Source organism: Eurosta solidaginis, chromosome 4, assembly GCF_040869045.1.
Source record: "Eurosta solidaginis isolate ZX-2024a chromosome 4, ASM4086904v1, whole genome shotgun sequence".
Lineage (NCBI taxonomy): Eukaryota > Metazoa > Arthropoda > Insecta > Diptera > Tephritidae > Eurosta > Eurosta solidaginis.
This window is the reverse complement of record NC_090322.1, coordinates 102,682,033-102,709,090: the sequence shown is the minus strand read 5'-3', so window position 1 is coordinate 102,709,090 and position 27,058 is coordinate 102,682,033. Positions and strand designations below refer to the sequence as shown.

Below are 27,058 nucleotides of genomic sequence, written 5' to 3'. Positions count from 1 at the left end.
TAATACAGCCATAAAAAAAAATATTGTTATTGAACAAAAAATATTGGAAACTGGACATTCGCAAATGGATGCCGACAGCGTTCATTCTACTATATAGCGTATGATCAAAAAAAGAAATATTCATTTTCCTGCTGAATATATAGAAATATGCAAGACATCTCGCAAAAAGCCATTTCCATACGAAGTGAATTACTTAACTTACGATTTTTTCAAAAATTTCAATAAAATCGAATTTTATAAGAGCATTCGTCCTGGACGTGGCAAAGGAGATGCAAAAGTAACGGACATACGCGCACTCCAATATAATGTAAATGGTAATATTTCTTTTATGTTAAGGTTCAATGATTCGTGGAAAACTTTGCCACAACGAATAAATAAAAATGTAATTGCAACGAAATCGTGCGATTTGGAGCAACTGTACCAAAATAGAAGACCAATCACGCATAAAAAATACAATGAATTGCAATGCTTGAAACTAACATTGCCAAAAGATCATCATACATATTATGACGACTTACTGTATGAATGAATTTTTATTTTAATATTTTATTTTTTTATAACTGATAAGCGGCAATCAATAAGACTCTAAAATTATAATTTGTGATTTAATTATCTAATCCTTTACTTAATTTAAATTAGTAATTTTTAGTTTTACAGCAACAAAAAGGACTGTGTATATGTAAACTTAAATTGATTAACAATAAAGAAGTTCCTATTTATGTTTAAAACGTAAAGTATTCTTTTTATTTTTAGTGCTAAGTACAATTTTTTGTCTTTTTGTTGTAGTAGAAAAAGTGCTAAGTCAATTAATAGCTAAATGGAAGCCATTATACGTTCTTCTATAATTTTTTCTAATAAACATCATTTCACTGTCACTTAACTCAAAAATGTCCATTTAAATTTCTAGAAGAAAATATTTCTTTCAAAAGTTATTGAGTTTTATTTGTCTCTTGTAAAATTTGAATTAAGTGACTTATCACCTTTTATTATGAAGCCAGCAATATAGTAGCGAAAAGTTAATACAGCGGGGACAATTTCCACCGCCTAGGATATCACCATGTTAAATTCGCCAGTTGAAAGCATGTAAAAAAAATATTGATGGCGAACTATTAGTGGTTAGAAATGCGCTTGTTTTGAACTAGAGATTCTCCTTCCGAGGTAGTTTCTGTGACTTTGTATTTAAATTCGGTAGATTATTTTTCTTAGTTATGAAACATTTTTTGACTGAAAGTGGGGGGAACCCTTAAGGAACCATGCCTTTCATTTACTTGTTAAACATTTTATTAAATTCAAGTGGTATTTCAGCACCTCAGTAATCTCTGTTGCTAATACTATATGTAAATTTGAACACAACTTTAGAACAAATCACGCGGAGCTCTCTAATTAAGCATTTCGAAAGTTTTCAAACTCAATTTCCGATGCAGCATTCGCGGAAGTATCCACATTCACTTTTAGTATGATTATTGAAAACCAAATTCCGACGATATGTACATATAAGTTAGGATTTTACTACATTAAATCCTTTAAAAAATATTTTTTGTGGACACGAAGTCCGACTTTATTCGTTCACTTTCAAATTAGAACTGATTTTACAATTATTCTTAATTCTACTTTACGGCTAATTATACATTTGCATGTTTGTCAGGTCACGTTGCACCTCATGTGCTGGGAATATTTGCCGGGTTTGTTGTAGCAGCGTCATCATATTTTGGTAGCGCATGTGGTGACGTTTGCCTATGGGAGACAATCAGGTTAAATGTTCGCATTGTCACTTGATATTGCTGTGATGCAATAATTTTGTTATTGCAACGTTTGTTGTGTTAACTATTCCCTACTCAAGAATGAACGTCCTCGATCATTAGAAGAACGGAAGATCATTGAACGTGATGTAGGTCGGGATTTTATTTGTCTGGCTGGGTAAAACCCTGTGGGAATTTCAGCTTGAGCTGCTTGGCTTTTTCCAATGTATTCAATACTAATTGATTTACGTGTACGGATGATAATTAATATACCCACCAGCGCTGTGATGGTTACGATTGCCAGTGTCCCAATAGAAAATGTTGTCTCTCTCAAAAAATCAATTCGCTTTGTGTTGTTGATGTGTAGTTCTTGCAGAACTTCTAATAATAAAATGTCCATATGACCTTTTTCAGCTGGGGTTAGCTGCAGGACCGAAGGTATGGCTTCAAATGGTTGGGATGCAATATTTCTGTATAACTGATTATTTATTTTTACTGCTGAATTATAAAATTGGATAAGGTGTGTCCCATTAATTTCTTGTGGTGCCTCGTTAACTTCTATCTGATCATTGAAATTGTTTAGCAGGATAATGCCTGGTTGTACATCTTCTACCGCCGATATGTGCTGACCTGACATCGTAGAGCAACTCGAATTAATTTATTAATCTAGGTATACATTGATCTTCACTTAAGTCTACTAAATTATTTCTATTACATATTGATATTTCATTGTATATTTCGCATGGCTTACGAATGCCGTATGTTTTATTTTTACATTTGAAAATTTCATCGTATTGAATATTTATTGCAATATTATTTTGTTTTTTTACTGGCCTTAATATTACTTTCCTAAAAATTTCATTACTTGTAAGTGGAATTTTTACCATATAGATAATTATCATTTCTTTACAAAAACATTTATTTTTGAAAATTCTAACGCTTTTTCTGCGTTGTTAAATGATATTTCTTCTGCCTTTAATTTTTCTAATGCTACTTTTACTTCCTGTTTGTTAAGTGTTACAGTATTAAGGATATTTTCTTTAGCCCATTGTATAGCGTATTTTATATTTATTAATTCATCTTTTATTAACCTTATTTTACTTTGCAAATCTACTATAATTTCGTCGATTATACTATTATCCTTACTTATTGCATTTAAAATTGAATTTGTCATTGTGGTAATATTGCTTAACCTTTTACTAAAAAGTTCATTTATTATCGTTTGTTTATTGTTATTTTCGTTTAGGTTCATCAGGTTGTTGGTAATGATTTCTAAGTCATCGTGGTCCGGTGGTCCAGCCAGATATTTCCACGCAGTGCTTAGGATATTAATAGCTCTTTCTTTACGTAGTTTCTTTATTGGTTTAAGAGACTCAAGGATTTCGAGGGTTTGGTTTGTTTCATGTTTAAGGATTGTATAAAGAAAACTGTCCTTAGGTAGTCGCTCTGTTATGTGAGTGTGAATGTCTGTCAAAAGTGCTTCGTACTTATTAAGGTCAATTACGTGAATAAGTCTAAAAGACCGCCCTGAATTTTGGCGAGTCCATTGTTGATGGTCACTAAATAGGAGTGCGTGTAGTCCAAAATTTCTACGTCTCCGTTAATCGGTAAGAGGAGATGGAGTCTGTAAATGTAGGAATTATTTACTTTTAATATTACTTTTATGTACCGTCTTTCCTGATTCAGTTATAATTGTTGTGCTTTATCTTCTTTTACTATTTCTTTTCTGTATTTTGGGGATATCTTGAATCCTAATCGTTTGTCGATTTTTACGAATACAATATCTCCTGGCATGTATGTCTTTGGGGTTGTGCGTTTCTTGTTGTGTTGGGTAAGGTCCTTATTCTGTTTTTCCCTGACTTTTTCTGTAATTTCTCTCCGAGCTTGTTCAAATTGGCTTGGGTCTGTACTAACGTTTCGGCCGAAAAATACTTCAATTGGTCTTCGTCCTATTGTGGAATGTACTGTATAGATGTACTCGTAAACTGCTCTGTACAAAAGTTCGGGGAATGATGAGAAATTTCGTTCAGCTTTTAGGCAAGGTATTAATTCTGTAGCGGTGGAATGAAAGCGTTCTATTTGTCCGTTAATCGAACTTTTATATGGAGGAGTTTTGTATATTCGGATGCCGAGGGTGTCCTCGAGCATAAAGGTAATGGATGCGGAATTGAGGCTTGTCTCATTGTCTATGACTATGAATTCTGGGACGCCAAATTTGAATAAAAGTTCACGCAAGGGCTCTTTCACTTGTTCTATTGCTCTGGATTTTATAATATTCGTCTGAACATATTTTGAGAACTTATCGATTGCCGTTAGTACTAGGTTTTTTTCTGTTGCGTATATATCGATGTGCATCAGCACTGAAATCCAGCGACGAATCAATCTTGCCAATAAATGCTACTTTCGACTAGGTAGGCAATTGAAAAGTAAAGTCCTCTCTCGGCGAACGAAAATCATACCCTACAAGTCACTTATCGTACCCGTCCTGCTATATGGGGCAGAAGCATGGACCATGACAACAGCAGATGAAGCGGCTTTGGGAGTGTTCGAGAGAAAAGTTCTTCAAAAGATTTATGGACCTCTACGCGTTGGCGATGGCGAGTACCGAAGAAGATTTAATGATGAGCTGTACGAGCTATACGCAGACATCAACATAGTCCAGCGAATCAAAACGCAGCGGCTGCGCTGGCTAGGCCATGTTATGCGAATGAAAGATGATGCTCCGGCCAAGAAAGTGTTTCTACCGGGACCCGCCTATGGAAGCAGAGGTAGAGGGCGGCCCCCACTCTGTTCGAAGGACCAGGTGGAAAACGATTTAAACTCCCTTGGTGTGACCAATTGGCGCCGGTTGGCGGAGCGAAGGAGCGACTGGCGCGCCTTGTTGGACGGCCATAACCGTTTAGACGGTTAAGCGCCAATTAAGTAAGTAAGTAATATATCGATGTGAAGGATGTAACCTGGGTACTGTGGTAATGGCGTCTTTTTCAATTCGGGGTTATTGGGATGGCGATCGTATTTATTCTCGCTGCATACCAAACAGTTCTTAATTGTATTTTTTATTTTTCTGGACATGGCTGGGAAAAAGTAGTTTTCTAAAATTTGGGTTTTATTTTCACAATGTTTTCGGTATGCTCTTCGATGAGTCTTTATGATCATTTCCTCTTTCTCCTGTTCACTTATGATGTCCTGTACTTGTTTTTGGGTGAACCTTATTTTGTAAGATCTAAAATGGATGGGGTAGATTTCTTAGATTTTCCTCATTACTGATTCTTCTGTTTTTATACAGTTTATAAAGGATGGATTCAAATATCTTTTAAGGATATTAATTAGTCGTGTAGTATCGTAGTCTGGTTCCTCTACAATGTGTCTATGATAAGTCGGGAAAACTATTTTGAATTGTGTCACCTTAGTTTGAGCTGCATTTTATTTCATTTTACTTTTGCACTGCGGCATCTCTAAATATTTGACATTTTGCTTTAGATCTTTCTTTTCACTATGGATATGAATTGCTTTTACGTTTTTATTAACCACATTCAGTCTTGTATAAACCGTGAAGAAATAAAGACTTTATATATTTAAATCTACATAAATTTATTCGGAACATCCTGACAGAGTTCAGAAGGGGATAATAAAACCCATATGTGCAGTTTAATTAAAACGCGGTATCATAATTCTAATAAGTTTATTTTAAACCGTAAAAGTAAAGTTCGGGTATGAACGTACACAAACTTACGATAGCAGAATTAAAAGAGCAATTACCGAAATTATGCGAAAAAACGACAGGCAACAAGGTGGAGCTAGTTGCACGGTTGCAACAATATCAATTAAAGAACATACATAGTGTAGGGGAAATAGCACAAACCATGGCCAATTCGAGTGAGGAAACTGTAAACGCAGTGACTGAGCCAGGAGCGCACGAGGACTCTGAGGTGATGTTGTTGTTGTTTTTGTTGTAGCGATAATGTTGCTCCCCGAAGGCTTTGGGGAGTGTTATCCATGTGATGGTCCTTTGCCGGATACAGATCCGGTACGCTCCGGTACAACAGCACCATTAAGGTGCCGGCCCGACCATCTAGGGAACGATTTATGTGGCCACATTAAACCTTCAGGCAATTCCCTCCCTCTCCACCCCCAAGTTCCATGAGGAGGATACACAGAAACGATATAATATAGACCCATTGCATAGACGAAAAATCGTGTGAGGCAAGCTTCACAAAATTCTAGTAGGTCACATTCACCACTTACCACAGCAGAATTTGTTAAACTACCACTTTCTGTATTTGTTATTTAATAATTATTTGTACACTTTTTATTCAGCTAATGTGTTCAGAATTTTAACTTTTACTCACTAAAACTCCAATCAGTGTATATCTGTGCTTAAATTATGTTAAAAATTGTGTTAAAGTTTTTGGTGTGGTGAAAGTGACCTACTAGAATTTTGTTACGCTCCCCTGCTTTCCACCGAAGTTCGCGCATGCAATATCTTTATATTAAAAAATGTTTGACATACATGAGTGATGCTCTGTCGCCGACAGCATCGTCGCCACGGGTAGACAGTTTTCAACATGTTTCGAACGTTGAAAATATTCAAATAATTCGTGGTGAAATAACAAATGGTAGAGGAGGAATAAATGATAATGACAGATATGAATATCGAAGAAGTATTGTTCGCGAAATAATTGACATTTTACCAGACTTTGATCCATGTAAAGAAGATATGACATCTGTGCAATTTGTGGAACGCGTTGAACAATTAAAATACGCTTATCATTGGGATGACAGCGTATTACTTTTTGCAATACAAAGTAAATTTAAAGGTGTTGTGAAATTGTGGGTCGATTCACAGCCTGTATTTAGACAGTGGCAACAATTTGTTAATTCTTTCTTAAATGATTTTCCGTGTAGAGTCAATTCTGCAGACATTCACATACAACTTATGAACACACGCATGAACAAAACAGAATCGGTAAATGAATTTTATTTTAAAATATTAGCTCTAGGACGTCGGGGAAACCTAGAAGATAATGCGATAATGCTGTATATAATCAATGGTTTAAGTGATGATGGCTTACGGAAGACACTAACAGCCATGCATTTTGTTAAGTGTTCTGATTTGTTGGAAGCTTTGAATAATACGGTCATGAGTATGAGAAGAGATTATTCCAAGAAGGCGTCGACATTTAATTCAACCAATCATTATAATTCTAATTCGAGCAAAAGAGATATGAATGTAAACGTAAAAGATGGCCCATTATGTTATAATTGTGGTGATCGAGGACATATTTCACGAAATTGTCAGCAACCGCGAAAGAAATTACGGTGTGGAAATTGTGCCCAGGTCACTCATGAAACAAAGAATTGCCCCAAACGAAATCAATCGCGAGTCAATGCAATAGCAGACGATAGTGAAATGGCTGAAAGTGTGAATAACCATGAAGAGAAAATTAATGCAATTAAAGACAGTGTGCAACCCAAACAAAATTTGACTAAAATTATTTCAATAAGCGGTGTTGAGTGTGAAGCTTTGATTGACTCAGGCAGTTGCAAATCTCTTGTTCGACGCAGTGTTGCTGAAAAGTGTCAACACACAGAAATGTCATGCGAGAACAATAGTAAGAATAAAATAATGCTATGCGATAAAACGTTACATGGTTTTGCCGGGGGTGAGTTTCAGTGTCGTGAATTAATAAATGCATCAGTTAAGATTGATAACAAAAATTTTGAATCTGAACTTTTAATTATTGACAATGAACTAATGGCGTATGATGCCATAATCGGGACAGGTATTTTATCTAAAAGTCGTGTTGTTATTGAGAATGGACAATGTTATATCGGGACAATTGATGAAAATAAAATTAATGTAAATAATAAACTTTTAGTTGAGGAACAGTTAGAGTTAAAAAAAGTTTTGAATAAGTACTCAAATTATTCTGGGGAAGAACTGCGAGAAATTGGTAAATGTAGTGTATCTAAAATGAAAATTTCATTGACTTCATCCAAACCGGTAGTGCGTAACCCATATCCAATACCTATTCCAAAACAGAAAATAGTAGAAAATATCATTAGTGAGCTACTCAATTTAAATATTATTCCTCCATCTAGTTCGATGTATGCATCTCCAATAGTGTTGGTGCCTAAAGCTAATGGGGAGCACCGACTTTGTGTTGACTACAGGGAGCTGAATGCAATCACACAAAAACAGCCATGGCCTATGCCAACAGTCGAGGGGACATTATCCATTTTGGCAGGTAAGAAGTATTTTACCACTTTAGACATGATGTCTGGGTACTACCAGATCGAGATTGACGAAGAGTCAAAGGGTTTAACAGCATTTATAACACATAACGGGCATTATGAGTTTAAACGAATGCCATTTGGGTTGCGTAATGCACCGAGCACATTCCATAAAATGATGATGCATCTTATCGAGCCTATTAAATCGAAGGCTGTGAGCTACGTTGATGAGGTCATGATTGCGTCGGATACATTTGAAGAAGGCATTCAGAACCTTGAAGAGTTTTTGGATATTATTCGTCGAGAGGGTTTAACGCTTCGATTGTCAAAATGCGCGTTCATGCAGAACAGCGTAACATTCTTAGGTCATGAATTAAATGAGATGGGTATAACCCCAGGTCGCGTTAAAACTTCTGCAATACAGAACTATCCTGTGCCTACAAATGCTACGGAGATTTGACGATTTCTAGGGCTTACCGGCTTTTTCTGGAAATTTGTTTTGCGTTAACGCATTTAACTAAGAAAACCGTTTTGTTTGAATGGTCAACTGAATGCCAACAGGCGTACGACCAGTTAGGTGATTTATTGACACGAGAACCTATTTTGGGAATTTTTTGTGGGTCGAAAAATCATCAGGTACATACTGATGCTAGTAGTATTGGTATTGCAGCTATGTTGTTACAAGAAGAAGATAAAGATCTGAAACCAATTGCCTATTATAGTCGGCAGTGCAATGAAGCTAAACGTAAGTATCATGGGTATGAGCTAGAAGTATTAGCTTTAGTCGAAGGTTGCCAACGGTTCCGTATGTATGTCCTGGGTAAGCCATTCACTCTTGTTACTGATTGCAGTGCTATTGCAACTTTGAAGTCCAAAAAGCCCATGATTCCACGAGTAGCACGATGGTTATTAAAACTACTTGAATATGATTATACAGTTACACATCGTCCAGGAAAGCTTATGAATCACGTCGAGGCATTGAGTCGAGCTCGGGTTGAAGCTCCAAGTCAGTCCGAAGATGTGTCCTCATGTGTTATGTCAGTTGATATGGCACTAGAAGACTGGATCTTCACTATGCAGAAACAAGATCCACATTTGAATGACATTGTGAATGTTCTCACTAAGCAGACCGAGTCAAAGCAGCGAAAGATGTACGAAAAGGAATTTGTTATCAAACATCATCGATTGTATAAGATGAGCGAAAATAAGTTATTGGTGGTGATCCCTAGTGGCATGCGTTGGAGAGTTGTCAAGCTATGTCATGACGACGTTGGTCACCCTGGAATTGATGGAACCATTAAGCGTATATCGCAGCAGTTTTGGTTCCCAAGAAGCCGTAATTTTGTGAAAGGATATCTAAAGGGGTGTATAGAATGTTGTTTTGCACGTGACCCTGCGAAAAAAGAATGCCAATTGTATGGTATGGAGGTACCCAAGCTATCATTTGAAGTATTACACATGGACCACTTGGGGCCATTTATAAAGAGTCGACGTGGGAATGAGCACATCCTTGTCATTGTGGATGCATTGACACGATATACGATAATTGTAGCTGTCATATCTACAAAAATGAAACCAGTAATAGATGCATTAAATCAGTTGACCATGTACTTCGGACTGCCGAAGAAGATTATTACCGATAGAGGAACATCGTTTACATCATCAATGTTTCATGATTTCTGTAAAAATAATGAGATCGAACACATTAAAGTGGCTGTTAGAAAACCTAGATCAAATGGACTGGCCGAACGGGTTAATCAGTCAATACTGGCATTCCTTAAGAGTACCACTGCAAATCCCAAGGGTTGGGATGAGAATTTGCGCCGTCTTCAATGGACTATTAACACCCATGTGAATGCAACAACAAAATACTCAGCAATTGATTTAGTCTTCGATTTCCCTCTACGAGATATTAGTGGTAATAAAATCCTTGCGACGCTACACAACGATCACGTTAATCTGGATGAACTGACTATGAGCCAACGACGGTCAAACGCTATTGACAATATCGAGTCAGCACGTCTTGCTTGGAAACGACGGTTTAACGCGAAGCACAAAGAACCTCATAAATATAACGAGGGTGACTTGGTTTTGATCGAAAGTGCCATTCCAAGTACGGGGGAGTCTCGAAAACTAGAACACAAATATCGTGGGCCGTATGTTGTCGACAAGGTTCTTCGATTTGATCGCTATGTTATCAAGGATGTCGATGGTGCACAACTTAAACATCGTCAATTTTGCACCGTTATGAGTAGTGATAAGCTCAAACCATGGCGCGTACTTTTCCCTGAACTTGATGATATACCAGATACCGAAGATGATACCAGCATTACACTAGATCAAACTCGAGACGAGTTTCCGTCAGGAAAGGCCGAGCTGTCACCTTAGTTTGAGCTGCATTTTATTTCATTTTACTTTTGCACTGTCGCATCTCTAAATATTTGACATTTTGCTTTAGATCTTTCTTTTCACTATGGATATGAATTGCTTTTACATTTTTATTAACCACATTCAGTCTTGTATAAACCGTGAAGAAATAAAGACTTTATATATTTAAATCTACATAAATTTATTCGGTACATCCTGACAATTGATATGTTGATATCGGGCGTGATTTTAAGAGGGTTTGGTTTTTGAATACGTTAATGGGTGTTTCCAAACTGGGTATTAGGTCGTGTGAGGAACTATCGCTGCTGTGACAAGTGGCAGTTGATGGGCTATTGTTTTCTGTACTACTAGGAGGCCTAGAGAGTGCATCGGCAACCACATTGGATCTTCCTGGTTTATATTGTAGTTCATAGTTATACTCTTCTAAGATGCACTTCCACCTCTTCATCTTGCCATTGTAGTTTTTTTTGCTCAAAGCGAAAGTCATGGGTTGGTGGTCCGTAAAGATTACCAGTTTAGGTGAACCGTATAAATAATTTCTGAAGCTATTGACTGCCCAAATTATCGCTAGCATCTCTTTTTCCTTTGCAGCGTATGCTTCTTCGGCTTTTGTTAAGGAACGGGATATGTAGGCTATTGGTTTGCCTGATTGTTCGAGAACGGCGCCGATCGCGTAGTTGGAGGCGTCGGTGGTGAGATGAAAGTCCTGGGTAAAGCCCGGATATGCTAAAACTACTTCCTTTGACACAAGTGAATATTTTAATTTGTTGAAGGCGTCTAATGCTGTGCTGTCGAGAGTTATTTGTTTTCTACTGGATGCATTCTTCGAAATGCGTCCCTCCTCACCCCTTAAGAGCGCGGCCAGGGGTTTCGCTAACTTAGCGTAATCAATGATAAAGCGGCGGTCGTAGCCGGATAGTCCAAGGAAAGATCTTAAATCTTTCAAAGTTTTTGGACATGGGAATTTTTGAATTGCTTCGACCTTTGAAGGGTTGGTTCTGATGCCGTCAGGTGAGATAATGAATCCTAAGAATTCTACTTCTTTTCGAAAGAATTCACATTTATCTAATTGTACCTTCATATTCGCTTCTTGAAGAGTGCGAAATATTTGTTCGATATTTTGGAGGTGGCTTTCTTCATTGTCGCCGAAAACTATTATGTCGTCGATATAGACATAACAGGTTTTACCTATGTAATTCCCTAGAATGTCATCTAAGGCTCTTTGAAATATGGACGGCGCGTTTTTCAGCCCAAAAGGGAGTCCTGTAAACTCGTACTTGCCATTGTTGACGGAAAAGGCTGTTTTTTCGATGTCAGATTCCTTTAAGGGTATCTGATGGAATCCGGTTTTTAAGTCCAGTACGGAAAAGTATTTATTATTTCCTAGTTGTGCAATTATTTCGTTAATCTCGGGTATTGGATACCTATCGGCCACAGTTACGTTGTTCAATTTCCTGTAGTCGATTACGAGTCTATACTTTTTTTCCCAGAGGCATCTAGTTTTTTTGGGACTACCCATACAGGTGAGTTGTATGGGGAACGCTATGGCCTTATTATGGCATCATTAAGTAAGCTTTGAATTTCGTCGGTGACAAATTCTCTCATTCCAACAGGGTATGGGTAATATCTAGTGAATACGGGCGTGTCGGAAGACGTCCTTATCTCGCCTACTACGGTAGTGGTGTAGGTTAGCTTTTCGTTTGGCTCAGTAAATAATTGATCATATTTTTTTACAAGTTGTTGCATATAAAATTTTTGAGAGGGTGTCATATGTTCGGTCCTAACTTCGATTTTGTTTACGGGAGGGAAAAGCATTTGTTTAATTTTAACTTCTTTACCATTACCGAACTTTATTATATCATCACGAACGTTAATGGTTGCATGGAGATCTTTGAGACTATCGTTGCCGATGATCCCATCAAAGTATTTTAATTCTGGCAAAATAAAAAATTTTTAATTTGCATTATATTTTCCAAAAAGATTTATTATTGTGTGGTGGGTGATCTTAATTTGACCCGCTATTGAATTTGCGAAAAAGGGTTTTTCGTTGGGGATGGGTTTCGAGACAAATTGAGGTTGTATATAGTTTTTACTTGAACCGGTGTCAATTAATATTTTAAGGATTTTCCCGTTCCTCGTTCTAAACTCAACGTAGGGTGACGAGGAACTCTTCATCCTAAAAAATTAACGTCAATAAAATCTGCTTGATTATCTTCAGGGTGTTCCTGCAGTAGATCTTCGTGCTCTGCATTGACCACGTACACTCAGAGAAAAACGCCGTTCTAAAATCCAGCACCACCGGACTCAATTCAAGATTTTCATGTTCTTACTTTTTTGTTCTTGAAACACGACCGACCTGTTCTCAAAACAGCAACCTTGTTCTTGAACTGACAACCATTTTCTTGAAAAGAGAACGGCTGGTCTAAAAATTAAGTTCAAGTAAAAAGAAACGGTAAAATTCGTGTGTACTACAATGTTAAACACAACATTTGGCGCAAGCTGTGAAGCAGTCGTAGTGGCCCAGCGGTTATGATGTTGTGGTTGTGATCGCGTGGCGCGAGTTCGATCACCGTCAAACTATAAAATTTTTTAAAGCAATTTTTTAACTTTTATTTTTCGTTCAATTATTTTTCCATTCACTTATGCACAGATAATCCTCAAACTTGCTATGAAATGTTTTAAGTATATATGCAGATTACATCTTCAAATAAGAATAATTTCTTAATAAGAGAAACATAAGAAAAATGCATATTATGCATTTTTTCTTAAATTTTTGCACTGTAATAAAAATTTTTTTGTTATAAATATTTTTTATTTATGGCAAAAAAATTATTATTAATAAAAAATAAATGGGTACTTATTGAAAAAAATACTTTCCCCTCCCATCAATTAGCAAGCCCAAACCGTTCTTGAATTGAGAACGAAAACTGTTAAGTCGACCACAAGTCGTTCTCGAAGCGTGAGAACGAAAAATCTTATTTTAAGCACAAGTAGTGCTTGAAATGAGCACAGAAGGTTCACATATCAATACCAAAGTGGTCATAAAATACGAACGGTGTGCTTAGAAAAACTGTTCTTGAAACAAGCCCATCGGTCATGAGTTAAGAAAAAACGTACTTAACAGACTTTTGTCAACGAATGTTCTTAATTTTGAACTTGTTTCGTTCGTTTTAGAACGATTTTTTCTCTGAGTGTATCTCTCGTATTCCTCTTCAGTTGGTGTCCAGTTTTGGTGATGGTGCTGGTCTTCCTGGTAATATTGTTCGTCTTGTGCGGCTGTGTCTATGTGAAAATTCCGTTGCTGTTTAAGTGGTATTTGTTGCGAAAGGTTTGACGTCCTTTTTTCGGCTGGTTTATTGAAATTTGGCCTATTCATGTAGTTTAGTGCTCTCGACTGGGTGGAGCGATCGATGTCTATAGGCTCTGGACGAGGTTGCGGCTTCGGAGTCGTTGGTCTAGGTGGTTGGGTTTGGCGATAGTTTTGCCAGGGTTGTTGAAGTTGATGGTTTGGTTGGGTGACTTGTTGGTAATATTGGGGCAACTGTTGGTGTCGGGGTTGCATGTGCGGTCCAGCGATATACGCGAGTTGCAGATAGAATGGTTGGGGTTTGCACTGCGGGTTCCTTGGTGGCAGTGGAGGTGTGATAATGGGATTGACTTTTCGAGTCGTGCTTGGTTGTGTAAAGGAATAGCTGCTACGGGAAACTTGGTTTTCGAGTTTGAGACATAAGTATAGGGAGATCCTCGGTCTCTTTCATCCCTAAGGGTCGGGGAAGATAGCCTTTTAAGCCTCTAATAAATGTGTCAAGGGCTTTGTGCCTATAAATCTGTGTAAGGAGCGAGAGTGACTCCTGACTCATTTCCAGACTTGTTAATTTGTTAGATCGTACAATTTCCTTGCACCAAGGATGTGAGTTGGCATTCGAGAGTGGTAATATCTCTCTTATCCGCATAGTGTAGTGATAAACTTCTGGAAATTGCTTTCCAGTCAAGGGGCGTACTGTATGATTCTAAGGCAATGTCTGCACCGCCGACAATTTTATTTCTAATAACGGATAGAATTCCAAAATATTTAGGGGTTCCTCTTAATGAATCGTAAATTTTTAAGACCCTATCGAAGCTTTTCTTCCAGGAGCTGTATTCGCCTGGGTTTCCGCTGAAATCTCGGATACTGCGTACTATGTCCGGGACTTTGTCAAGATTGGAGCTTTGGTCTAATAGTTTCGTCAGTAGCGTTGGTTAAGTCGGCGTTGGGGTTAAGTAGGGCTTGGAAATATTGTCGTCCTTCGTTCCTAAGTATTCTAGTGACAACTGAAGTAATTAGGGCTTCTAATTCGGTAGTGGAGTTGCTTTGGCTATTTGATGTTTGAGGTAAGGGTTGGGCGGGTTGGGGAGCTTGATTAGCTTGGGGGTTCAGCACACTTGGTCGGATAATTTAATGAGCGTTTGTACTTTTGTTAATGGCTATTTGTTGCTATTGTTTATTTCTTAGCTTTTCCTGAATTTTATATTATGGGTGGCGAATCGCAGATTTTTTTTTTCTTTTTTTTCGTACAACCTAGTATCGTAGTTTAGAATTTCATTGTTAAATCCTATCCTATGTCCTACTGTTAGTTTTGTTTTCCTATTTTGAAGGTTCTTATACTATTAAATTTTCTCTTAATTAGTTTCTTTTCTAAATTCACTTTTCTTTAAAAATTATCTGACTTAGAAATTTGTTCCTATTAAATTTCCTTTAAATTAATTTTCTTACTTTCTCTTCTCTTTAAAAATTTTCCGCTTAATTCATAGATTTTCCTATAAAATTACTTCTTTTAAATATTTTTATACTATTAAATTTTCTTTAAATAAATTTTCTTTTCTTATTTTCACTTTTTTTTAATTTTCACTTGATTCACAGGTTTTTCTTAAAATTCTAATTTCCTTACGCTATAATCAGGAACATCCTCGTCTCCTGGGCAGGCGGCTAATATCTGTAAGTTTCCTTTTTGCTTTCGCTACTAGGGGGCCTCTTTTCCTGCACTTGGTCCTTTATCGGGTTGGCGCGATTGTTCCGGGTTGAAGCTTGTTTTTTATCGGTCGATTAAGCACTTTAACTGATTTCCTATTAAACTCACAGTGGCTTGCACCTGCTTGAGGTGTCTTTGCCACAACAATTTTATTGCGCGTTTTCACCCGATTATTACCGCTCGGGCGCCAATTAGGATTTTACTACATTAAATCCTTAAAAAACATATTTTTTGTGGACACGAAGTCCGACTTTATTCGTTCACTTTCAAATTAGAACTGATTTTACAATTACTTTTAAATCTACTCCACGGCTAATTCTATATTTGTATGTTTGTCAGGTCACGTTGCACCTGCATGTGCTGGGAATATTTGCCGGGTTTGTTGTAGCAGCGTCATCATATTTTGGAAACGCGTGTGGTGTCGTTTGCCCATAGGAGACAATCAGATTAAATGTTCGCATTGTCACTTGATATTGCTGTGATGCAATAATTTTGTTATTGCAACGTTTGTTGTGTTAACTTATATAAGAGGTTCCTACAAAAACTGAGGCTAGAGGTCAATTTAATTGTTCGCTACTTTCAGTATTAAATTTATTGGCTCTTGTATGTTCATGATATAACTATTTACGTAATATTTTAAGCAAAAATTGTGTAACTTGAAACCAAATATTCAACTTTTTCCGACCTGAAACAATTAAAATTTTTTAAATATGTATGTATATTTTTTTAAATACAAAAAATGTTTCAGTACATACATATACAATTTTGAACATGTATTGTGATTTGCACTTCCATATAAAAATTTTTTAGCAGCACTGCTTATAAACGTTTCAAGTGAACGTTCTGTGATATATATTTTTTTCTTTTATTATAAGCTGGTCAAAGAATGCATGCTTTATTGATAGTAATATGAGCATACAAGCATTTTTCCCCGGGCGATGCCGAAACATTACTCGCAACACTAGCGGGAAGTGTTTTCTCTTTATATTTGGAAAATTCTTTTTTTTAGATTTTTTTGCAAGATTTGAACCGGTTATCGCTTCTTTTCGAGCAGAGCTTTGTCTGCATTGGATCTAGCTTTTAGATATTTTGTTCCTATCTGCCCTATCTGAACATCAATTCAATACATTTCGAAACACGGCGTTTATGAAAACATTCTGATATAGGCCGTTCTTTAACCGAGGTAGGGTGTCTTTGAAAAACATTCAGGGTTAGGACGTTTTTGGTCTGGCAGCTTAAATAGGGAGATATTTCAATCAGCAGTAGTTTTATGATATTTCTCTTGCACTACATATGAAACACATTTTTTATTTTTTAATAAAACTCAAAATTGTCCAGCATTTGCTTGTTTTGAGGACCATTTTTCGCCAGTTTGATGGTGGACAGATTCCCTTGGTTCATGGTGGCTGGGATACATCTAGGATCTCCTTGCTTTTTTCTCGGATAACCTTATTAATTAATTTTCCGACAATGTGGTTAACTGATGTATATTGGAACGATTTTTCGTCATCCCTTGTCATATTTCGGAGAACGAAAAACGATACTGTTCATGGTGCAACGCCGCAACCGGTTTGTCTCTAAACCAACTTTGACAAGGGATGATGAAAAATCGTTTGAATATACATTATGTTAAGTGCCAGAATCCTTTTAATACATACAGGAAATAATAAATTCAATAATATAGTTCGCAGAAAGTGTTTGCAATTAATATATATATATATATATATATATATGTAAGTTGCAAATAAAAATTTAAGCTAATTTCTGTTTAATCTTACCTTTGATAAAATAATATAACAGACTAATACTCCATTTTTTATGATTGATCCACAGTAGCCCAATGGTTATAAAAAGTATGTATCATCGTGATTATGTGCCAGATCTATGGGTAAAAGCCTCCAGAAAAAGCGACTATCAGTATCCGAACCCTCCTGATCCATGCCCAGTCATTGAAGGAGTGACACTACTAACTATACCTAATTGTGTGGCTGTATTATTTGTTTGTCAGTTTTTTGCAGCAAATTTCATACGTTTTTGTTTTTGCCTTTGGTTGCAGAACCAGACACGAACCACGTTTTTCTTCAAGTCCAATTTCTCAGCAATGGCAGCAATTTTCTCTCCCGACGGCCTTGGTTGTACCGCAAAATATGCTTCCAGGGAACGTTTTTCGGGCGCCGCAATGGAAGTCCTTTTTCTTGAAAAAAGACTCGATATAGATTACTGTTACAAAGTAGTTGCATTTAAGATTTTCTTGCCAATTTAAATATGCCCTATACAGGGTGCCCACAAGAGTTTAAATAGACCTGTTGATTTCGAATACCAAAATAAAAATGTTTCAAGAGATTCTGTTGAAAAGTAATTACAACAAAATTATATACTAACTTCTTCATAGGCAGGCACCCTATATATGTAGGATTTATTTTTATGCAATCTAATCTACTACGGCGATAAGCACAAATCATAACTACATAGAAAGGAAAATTTAATTATCTCGATTGACTTAATGAACTAAAAACGTAGTGCTTCCTATCAAATCTCATAGCATAGTTCTGTGTAGACTTGAAATCGAACGCGAAGGGACAGTATGCCAAAAGCTGATATTTCATAATATTTTAGATTCGCAAAATCCTCCGAAAAATTCTGGACAAGCATCGCTTACCAATAAAGTTTATATTTATTTTAATAGAATGCTTTAATTGCAAAAGGTTAAGCGCTTTATTAAATCTTAATGGCCCTTAACCCTGAGTTTCACTATGGTCTTGTGCATTCAGGTTATCTATTGTAAGTGTAAGAAGGATGAGCAAGATCATACCTTGTTGTCATACTACTGAAAATTGCCCAAAACGTAGAAATAAATAAAATTTTGTAATTTTTTTATTAAAATACATTGGACTTTAATACCGACAAGTATTTGGGTGTACGAGTATTGAATCTTTTGTGCAGCTTAGGAGGCGCACCAAAAATTGGGTCAACATTTTTTAGTGAGGTATCCAATTACGCATACTCTCGCCAAGATAAAAAATCCGATCCTATTAATAAATAAACACATTCACCATGTTTTAAAAAAAGATCCTCTGGTCTTACCAAAAGACACCATCCTTCTTTAGAGATAGTTTACGAAATTATAAAAAACCTTAAAGACTGCGGTAGTAATCCGTGTGGTTCAGACTTCGGGTTTGACTTTAATTTGGCCAAAGCCAACTTTAGCAAGTAAAGGTGTCTAAGTTCGGGTGTAACCGAACATTATATACTCAGCGTGAGCTTCAATTGTACATTTAATTTCACTTTCATTTCATTACTTTTCTACATAACACGTGGCACCGCCCGTTTAAAAAAAAAGTATCCCCATTTCCTCTTACAATAAAACTTGATAAGTGAAATATCATTGATTCAAAACTAATTTTAGTTATAGCTTATTATTCTAGTCTACGACCCTTTTAAATTTGTTTTATATCTAAGTTGCCGTGGTCTTTAACCGATCCCGTCCATTTTTACTAGAAATATTTTCTACTATAAGGAAAATTTGTGTACCCAATTTTATTAAGATCCGTTAATTTTTCTTCGAGTTATGGACCCGAAACATAGAAAATTGCTTAGTCATAAAAGGGGCGGTGTCACACCCATTTGCAACAATTTTAGTTTTTTAAATTTAATGTTATAATTCAATTTAGAAAGTAAAATTCTATTGATACTAAGCTCTTTTTCGCTAAGATATAGCATATTATTTTCGTCTACGACCCTTTTAAGAATATTTTATATAAAAGTGGGCGTGGTCTTTAACCGATCTCGTCCATTTTTCTAGAAATATTTCCTGCTACAGGGAAAATTTGTGTACCCAATTTTATTACGATCCGTTAATTTTTCTTCGAGTTATGGCTCCCGAAACATAGAAAATTGCTTAGTCATAAAAAACGCGGTGCCACGCCAATTTTTTTAATTTGAATTTTTTCCTATTTATTGTATAAATCCACTTGGGAAATGAAATACTATTGATATATAGCCCTTTTTTGCAAAGATATAGCTTATTTTATTCGTCCACGACCCTTTTAAAAATCGTTTATATAAAAGTGGGCGTGGCCCTTAACTGATTTCTTTAAATTTTCTTCAAAGCATTCCTTATAATAAAGGAAACCTCTCCGCAGAATTTTGTTATGATAGGTTTAACTATTTTTGATTAATAATATTTGTAAAATTGATTTTATCACATTTTGAAAAATTTTTTTAAATTTTTATCAAGAGACTCAATATCAGCCCACACGTCAAATTTCAACATTCTAGGTGTATTATTTACTAAATAATCATGTTTTTTGTGTGTTTCCAAAGTGTTATATATATAACAAGTAACGAAGGCTAAGTTCGGGTGTAACCGAATATTACATACTCAGCTGAGAGCTTTGGAGTCAAAATAAGGGAAAATCACCATTTAGCAAAATGAACCTAGGGTAACCCTGGAATGTGTTTGTATGACATGTGTATAAAATGAAAGGCGTTAGTGATTATTTAAAACGTAGTGTGCCTTAGATATCTATAGGTGGACACCTTTTCGAGATATCGCAATAAGGGTGGACCAGGGGTGACTCTAGAATGTGTTTGTACGATATGGGTATCAAATTAAAAGTATTAATGAGGGTTTTAAAAGGAAGTAGCCCTTAGTTATATATGTGAAGACGTTTTCGAGATATCGACCAAAATGTGGACCAGGGTGACCCAGAACATCTTCTGTCGGGTACCGCTAATTTATTTATATATGTCATACCACGAACAGTATTCCTGCCAAGATTCCAAGGGCTTTTGATTTCGCCCTGCAGAACTTTTTAATTTTCTTCTACTTAATATGGTAGGTGTCACACCCATTTTACAAAGTTTTTTCTAAAGTTATATTTTTCGTCAATAAACCAATCCAATTACCATGTTTCATCTCTTTTTTCATATTTGGTACAGATTTATGGCATTTTTTTAATTTTTCGTAATTTTCGATATCGGAAAAGTGGGCGTGGTCATAGTCGGATTTCGGCCATATTTTATACGAAGATAAAGTGACTTCAGATAAGTACGCGAACTAAGTTTATTTAAGATATATCGTTTTTTGCGCAAGTTATCGTGTTAACGGCCGAGCGGAAGGGCAGACAGTGGACTGTGTATAAAAAATGGGCGTGGCTTCAACCGATTTCACCCATTTTCACAAAAAACAGTTATCGTCATAGAGTCTATGTCCCTACCAAATTTCACAAGGATTGGTAAATTTTTGTTCGACTTATGGCATTAAAAGTATTCTAGACGAATTAAATGAAAAAGGGCGGAGGTACGCCCATTTTGAAATTTTCTTTTTCTTTGTATTTTGTTGCACCATATCATTACTGGAGTAGAATGTTGACATAATTTACTTTTATACTGTAAAAATATTAAATTTTTTGTTAAAATTTGACTTAAAAAAAATTTTTTTTTAAAGTGGGCGTGTTCGTCATCCGATTCCGCTAATTTTTATTTAGCACACATATAGTAATAAGAGTAACGTGCCTACCAAATTTCATCATGATATCTTCAACGACTGCCAAATTACAGCTTACAAAACTTTTAAATTACCTTCTTTTAAAAGTGGGCGGTGCCAATCCCTTTGTCCAAAATTATTCTAATTTTCTTTTTTGCGTTATAAGGTCAACGCACCTGCCAAGTTTCATCGCTTTATCCGTCTTTGGTAATGAATTATCGCACTTTTTCGGTTTTTCGAAATTTTCGATATCGAAAAAGTGGGCGTGGTTGTTTGTAGTCCGATTTTCATTTTAAATAGCGATCTGAGATGAGCGCCCAGGAACCTACATACCAAATTTCATCAAGATACCTCAAAATTTACTCAAGTTATCGTGTTTACAGACGGACGGACATGGCTAAATGAATTTCTTTTTTCATCCAGATGATTTTGATATATAGAAGTCTATATCTATCTCGATTAGTTTATGCCGTTACGGATTACCGTTATGCGAACATAGTTAATATACTCTGTGAGCTCTGCTCAGCTGAGTATAAAAAGTGGGCGTGGTTATCATCCGATTTCGCTCAATTTCGATACCAATCTATTCTGGGTCAAGATAAGCTCTTGTATTTGGTAAATTTGGTGAAGATATCTCAATATTTACTCAAGTTATCGTGTTAACGGACAGACGGACGGACGGACGGGCATGGCTCAATCAAATTTTTTTTCGATACTGATGATTTTGATATATGGAAGTCTATATCTATCTCGTCTACCGTTATCCAATCAAAGTTATAATACCCTGTGTATAAGTACAGCTGGGTATAAAAAAATCAGGTTTAAGCAAAGACTACTTGCAGTATTAAATTTTACGTCAGAAGAATTTTGAACTCTATAGAAAGTGTTATAAAGCTTTTATCTGTGAGATAAAAAGAATATTATCTGCAACCCAAAGCCGTTTTATGGTTTTGTAAACTCCAAAAGCAACGTGAATTATGAAATACCGAGATTTTATATCCAACGATAATTAAGATATTGCAAATTTCTTTGCACAATTTTTCAAATCTAATTATTCTCTAAATGCATACGCTCAGTTTCACAATTATCCCTATAAATTGCACTCTCACAACTTAATCACCACCCCAACTATCTCTCATAAAAATATTTTATTTTATCTCAGAACCCTAAAGCGGTCCTGATATGATTCATACATGCTTTTAAAAAGAATTCGCAGACTATATTTATAAACCTTTATCTAACATGTTTAATCTATCTTTACAGGGCGAAATCTTTCCGTCAGCGTAGCAAGAATCTTTTCTCTTTATCTTCATAAGAGCGGGAGTAGGTCTTTCATTGAAAACTATCGCGGCACAGCTAAGCTTCCGCTATTTCAAACTTATTTGAAGCTATTGTTACCAGCCAGCTCACACTTGCGATCTCTACATCAATTGCTAGTTGCCAACACGGATTTTTCAAGGGAAAATTTACAATTACGAACTTGCTTGAATTCACAACTCATGCCTCAAATGGGTTCCGAGAAAACAGGCACACGGACGTTGTATACACAGACTTTAGTAAAGCGTTTGACAAAGTATGTCACTCGTTACTTATGTATAAACTGGATGTGTTGGGCTTTCAACCAAGTCTCACGCAATGGATATCGTCTTATCTTCTGGACAGAACTCAAAGAGTGATCTTTAGAAATGCTTTGTCCGATGTCATTGATGTAACTTCTGGAGCTCCTTCCTTAGGGCAGCCACCTTGGTTCGATTCTGTTCTTGCTGTTTAAAAACTTTATTTCTACAAAAATAAAGTTCTTTCAAATTTTGATGTACGCTGATAATTAGAATTTGCTGTATCCTATGCGCCATGCGAAGAAATGTCTTTCTACAAAAAGATCTGTACATATTGGTCAATTGGTCCGACATCAACTATATGCCACTTAATCTGGAAAAATGCAGATTTATGTGCTTTCTCGTAGATTACTTCAGCCAGCTTCCTACACTTTTAACAATTATAATCGTGAACAGATATACAATTTTATAGACCCTGCTGTTAATATGGACAGCAAAAATATCTTCAAGCTTCATATTACTGCAACTGTCAATAAGGCTAGAGGTGTTCTGACGTTTGTAAACCGATGATCTAAAGAATATAGTAACCCGTACGTTACAAAACTCTTTTTACAACATTGGTCAGGCCGATAGAGGGGCCGTGTGTAGAAGTCCACGAAAGTGGGGAAAGCTTCTGACCGCCATTCACCTGGGAATGGCCAGAGCGATTCTTTTGCATGCGGTTCAAGCAGCTCACTACTGCCGGTCGCTTGCGGCCAAGTATCATCTGGGTAGCCGCTAAACACCCGTTTAGCGGTGAGCTAATGTGAGAAGGCGACCACCTGGCTAGGCCACTCTGACATAATCGGTTTAAGGGCTAGCCGGGGGAGATTTCATCGGCAGCGTCTGTACACCTCTAGGTGCGGCTGCAAGCGGGCGTCTGTCTTGGAGCAAGCGGCTCGCTATATAAACGTGCCAAGTAATATTTTCACACCCGCTGAGCGGGTTGTGCGCTGGGCTTGGGACCCGCCACGTAAAACCATACTCCAATGAAATATAACAACAAGCCTCGGATAAATACACTCTCTATTGATGACGACCATGGCAAACGTTTGAAGGACAATGAATTGAGGGCATGCACCTGGAACGTCCGCTCCCTGAATGGGATTGGTGCAGATGCCCGGCTGGTTGATGTCCTCGTCAAAGCAAAATCTGACATCACCGCCATCCAAGAAATGCGTTGGACGAAGCAAGGAAGAAAGAAGATCAAAAATTGTGACATATATTGGAGTGGCCATGCGAATAAGCGCAGTTTCGGCGTCGGATTCGTGGTGGGAGAGAGACTTTGTCGCCAAGTGCTGGCGTTCACGCCTGTAGACGAGCGTCTCGCCGCTATTCGAATAAAAGCAAAATTTTTTAATATATCATTCATCTGCGCCCATGCGCCGACAGAGGAGAAAGACGATGAGGTGAAAGACACTTTTTATGAACAATTAGAACGCACATACGAGCGCTGCCCCCGTCATGATATAAAAGTCGTGCTTGGCGACTTTAACGCCAGGGTGGGCAAAGAAGGTGTTTTTGGCCCTACAGTCGGAAAGTTCAGCCTACACAATGAAACTTCTCCTAACGGACTGAGGTTGATTGACTTTGCCGGTGCTCGAAACATGGTCATATCAAGCACGAGGTTCATGCATAAAAAGATACATCAAGCTACATGGCTGTCTCCTGATCGAAATACTCGCAATCAGATCGATCACGTTGTGATAGACGGACGGCATGCCTCCAGTGTTTTAGATGTGCGAACGATCCGAGGATCTAACATCGATTCGGACCATTATCTCGTTGCAGCCAAAATACGCACCCGCCTCAACGCGGCTAAAAACAAGGAACAAAAAACACAAGGAAAGCTAGACGTCGAAAAGCTTCAATCACAACAGACTGCCAATGATTTCGCAACTCGACTCTCACACCTGCTCTCTGAGGGCACAACTCATCCTGAAGGAATACAGGAGAAGTGGGAGCATATCTCAAAGCACTTCATACTGCCGCCGAGGAAAAAATTGGTTACCGGCGGCCACGAAAAAACAACTGGTATGATGAAGAATGCCGCGTTGCAACCGAAAGAAAAGACGCTGCCTACAGGCTTACGTTAAAAGCGAGCCCGACAAGAGGAGTGTGTGAACGCTATCGTGAGTTGAAAAGAGAAGCGAGACGCCTTTTCAGGAAGAAAAAAGCAGAAGCAGAAAGGCGTGAGTGCGAGGAGCTTGAGCTGCTAGCCACCAGGAATAACGCCCGAAAATTCTACCAAAAAATACGGCGACAGACGGAAGGTTTTAATACCGGGGCAAACTCCTGTAGGAATGAAAACGGCGACCTTGTAACTGATGTCCAGAGAGTGCTTAGATTATGGAGGGAACACTTCTCTGCTCTCCTAAATGGAGGCAGCAATTCACCGCGCAGAGATGAAGAACCCGATCCCGCAATCGATGATGATATGTCCCCCCGCCCGATTATGACGAAGTTAGAATAGCAATAACCAGATTGAAAAACAACAAGGCCGTGGGCGCTGATGGATTGCCTGCGGAGCTATTCAAGTTCGGCGGCGAGGAGTTGGTAAGGCGCATGCAGCAGCTTCTTAGCAAAATATGGGCGGACGAAAGCATGCCCGACGGTTGGAATCTAAGTGTTCTTTGCCCAGTCCACAAGAAGGGGGATACTGCAAAATGCACCAACTATCGTGGAATCAGCCTCCTTAATATCGCATATAAGGTCCTTTCAACTGTATTGTGCGAAAGATTGAAGCCCACCGTGAACCGGCTGATTGGACCTTATCAGTGCGGCTTCAGACCTGGTAAATCTACCATCGACCAGATTTTCACAATGCGCCAAATCTTGGAAAAAACCCGTGAAAAGAGAATCGACACACATCACCTCTTCGTCGACTTTAAAGCCGCCTTCGACAGCACGAAAAGGAGCTGCCTATATGCCGCTATGTCTGAATTTGGTTTCCCCGCAAAACTTATACGGCTGTGCAAAATAACGTTGAGCAACACCATCAGCTCAGTCAGAATTGGGAAGGACCTCTCCGAGCCGTTCGAAACTAAACGAGGTTTCAGACAGGGTGACCCCCTATCGTGCGATTTCTTTAATTTGATGCTGGAGAAAATTATACTAGCTGCAGAACTTAACCGTACTGGAACAATATACTATAAAAGCGTGCAATTACTGGCATATGCTGATGACATTGATATCATCGGCTTAAACACCCGCGCTGTTAGTTCTGCTTACTCCAAGCTGGAAAAAGAAGCGGTAAAGATGGGTTTGATGGTGAATGAGGGCAAAACGAAGTACCTGCTGTCATCGAGCAAAGAGTCAGCGCATATGCGCCTTGGCAACCACGCTACTGTTGGCAGCCATAATTTCGAAATAGTAAAAGACTTCGTTTATTTGGGAACCAGCATCAACACTAGCAACAACATCAGCACTGAAATCCAGCGAAGAATCAATCTTGCCAATAAATGCTACTTTGGACTAGGTAGGCAATTGAAAAGTAAAGTCCTCTCTCGGCGAACGAAAATCATACTCTACAAGTCACTTATCGTACCCGTCCTGCTATATGGGGCAGAAGCATGGACCATGACAACAGCAGATGAAGCGGCTTTGGGAGTGTTCGAGAGAAAAGTTCTTCGAAAGATTTATGGACCTCTACGCGTTGGCGATGGCGAGTACCGAAGAAGATTTAATGATGAGTTGTACGAGCTATACGCAGACATCAACATAGTCCAGCGAATTAAAACGCAGCGGCTGCGCTGGCTAGGCCATGTTATGCGAATGAAAGATGATGCTCCGGCCAAGAAAGTGTTTCTATCGGAACCCACATATGGAAGCAGAGGTAGAGGGCGGCCCCCACTCCGTTGGAAGGACCAGGTGGAAAACGATTTAAACTCCCTTGGTGTGACCAATTGGCGCCGGTTGGCGGAGCGAAGGAGCGACTGGCGCGCCTTGTTGGACGGCCATAACCGTTTAGACGGTTAAGCGCCAATTAAGTAAGTAAGTAAGTCAGGCCGATATTAGAATATGGTGCAATAATTTAGAGCCCGATCTACCAGGTTCATATTGATCGGCTAGAATCATTCCAAAAGCAATTCTTACTTTTTTCCTTAAGAGAATTTCATTGGGATTGTACATATAATCTGCCACGTTATACTAATCGCCTGAAACTTACTAATCTCCCCAGTTGTAGGGAAGCGAAGCGAAGTAAAATTTAGTGTCCCTTCCAGACACTTTAAACCTCTTTATCTAATACATTGCAGAACAAATTTTGAATTGAATGAGCCCTTCCGCTGTTTGTGTCAGAACTACAACTCCCACTCAAGCACACTTGATATTTCGGACTTGCTTTTTAGTATTAAAAAATCTGTTCTGTTAATTTTCCTTAGCTGATGAGGTTTTCTATATTTTAGATCTCGATGGTTAACAAAGCACTACCTTACTACCACTGACTCGGCTTGAACAGGATTAGCCTGGTTTCATTGGACCACTTGAGGGCAGTGCGCTGTCACAAACCCAATTAAAAACAGTTAAAAGGTATGATTTCAAAAAATTTGATATATGGTACAAATTTAAAATTACAATGACATAATAGCAAACATTTTTGTAAAT

At 37.7% G+C, this 27,058-nt stretch overlaps 1 protein-coding gene across 7 annotated transcripts in view; it reads right to left on the bottom strand.

The window, feature by feature from the left end:
* acj6 (abnormal chemosensory protein 6) overlaps positions 1 to 27,058 on the bottom strand; it is a 1,105,866-nt gene that overhangs the window by 125,772 nt on the left and 953,036 nt on the right. For 4 of the 7 annotated variants that reach the window (XM_067782334.1, XM_067782333.1, XM_067782335.1 and 1 more), the window contains exons 6-7: positions 17,401 to 17,558; positions 17,149 to 17,346 (exon numbers count right to left, since the gene is read on the bottom strand). The exons of 1 other annotated variant lie outside the window; for it this stretch is intronic. In XM_067782334.1, the coding sequence (XP_067638435.1) occupies positions 17,285 to 17,346; positions 17,401 to 17,558 (220 nt within the window). In that variant the 3' untranslated portion in view covers positions 17,149 to 17,284. Of the gene's footprint in view, positions 1 to 17,148; positions 17,347 to 17,400; positions 17,565 to 27,058 lie in introns of all 7 variants that reach the window. 2 more of the 7 variants (XM_067782337.1, XM_067782338.1) reach the window with 2 other exon arrangements.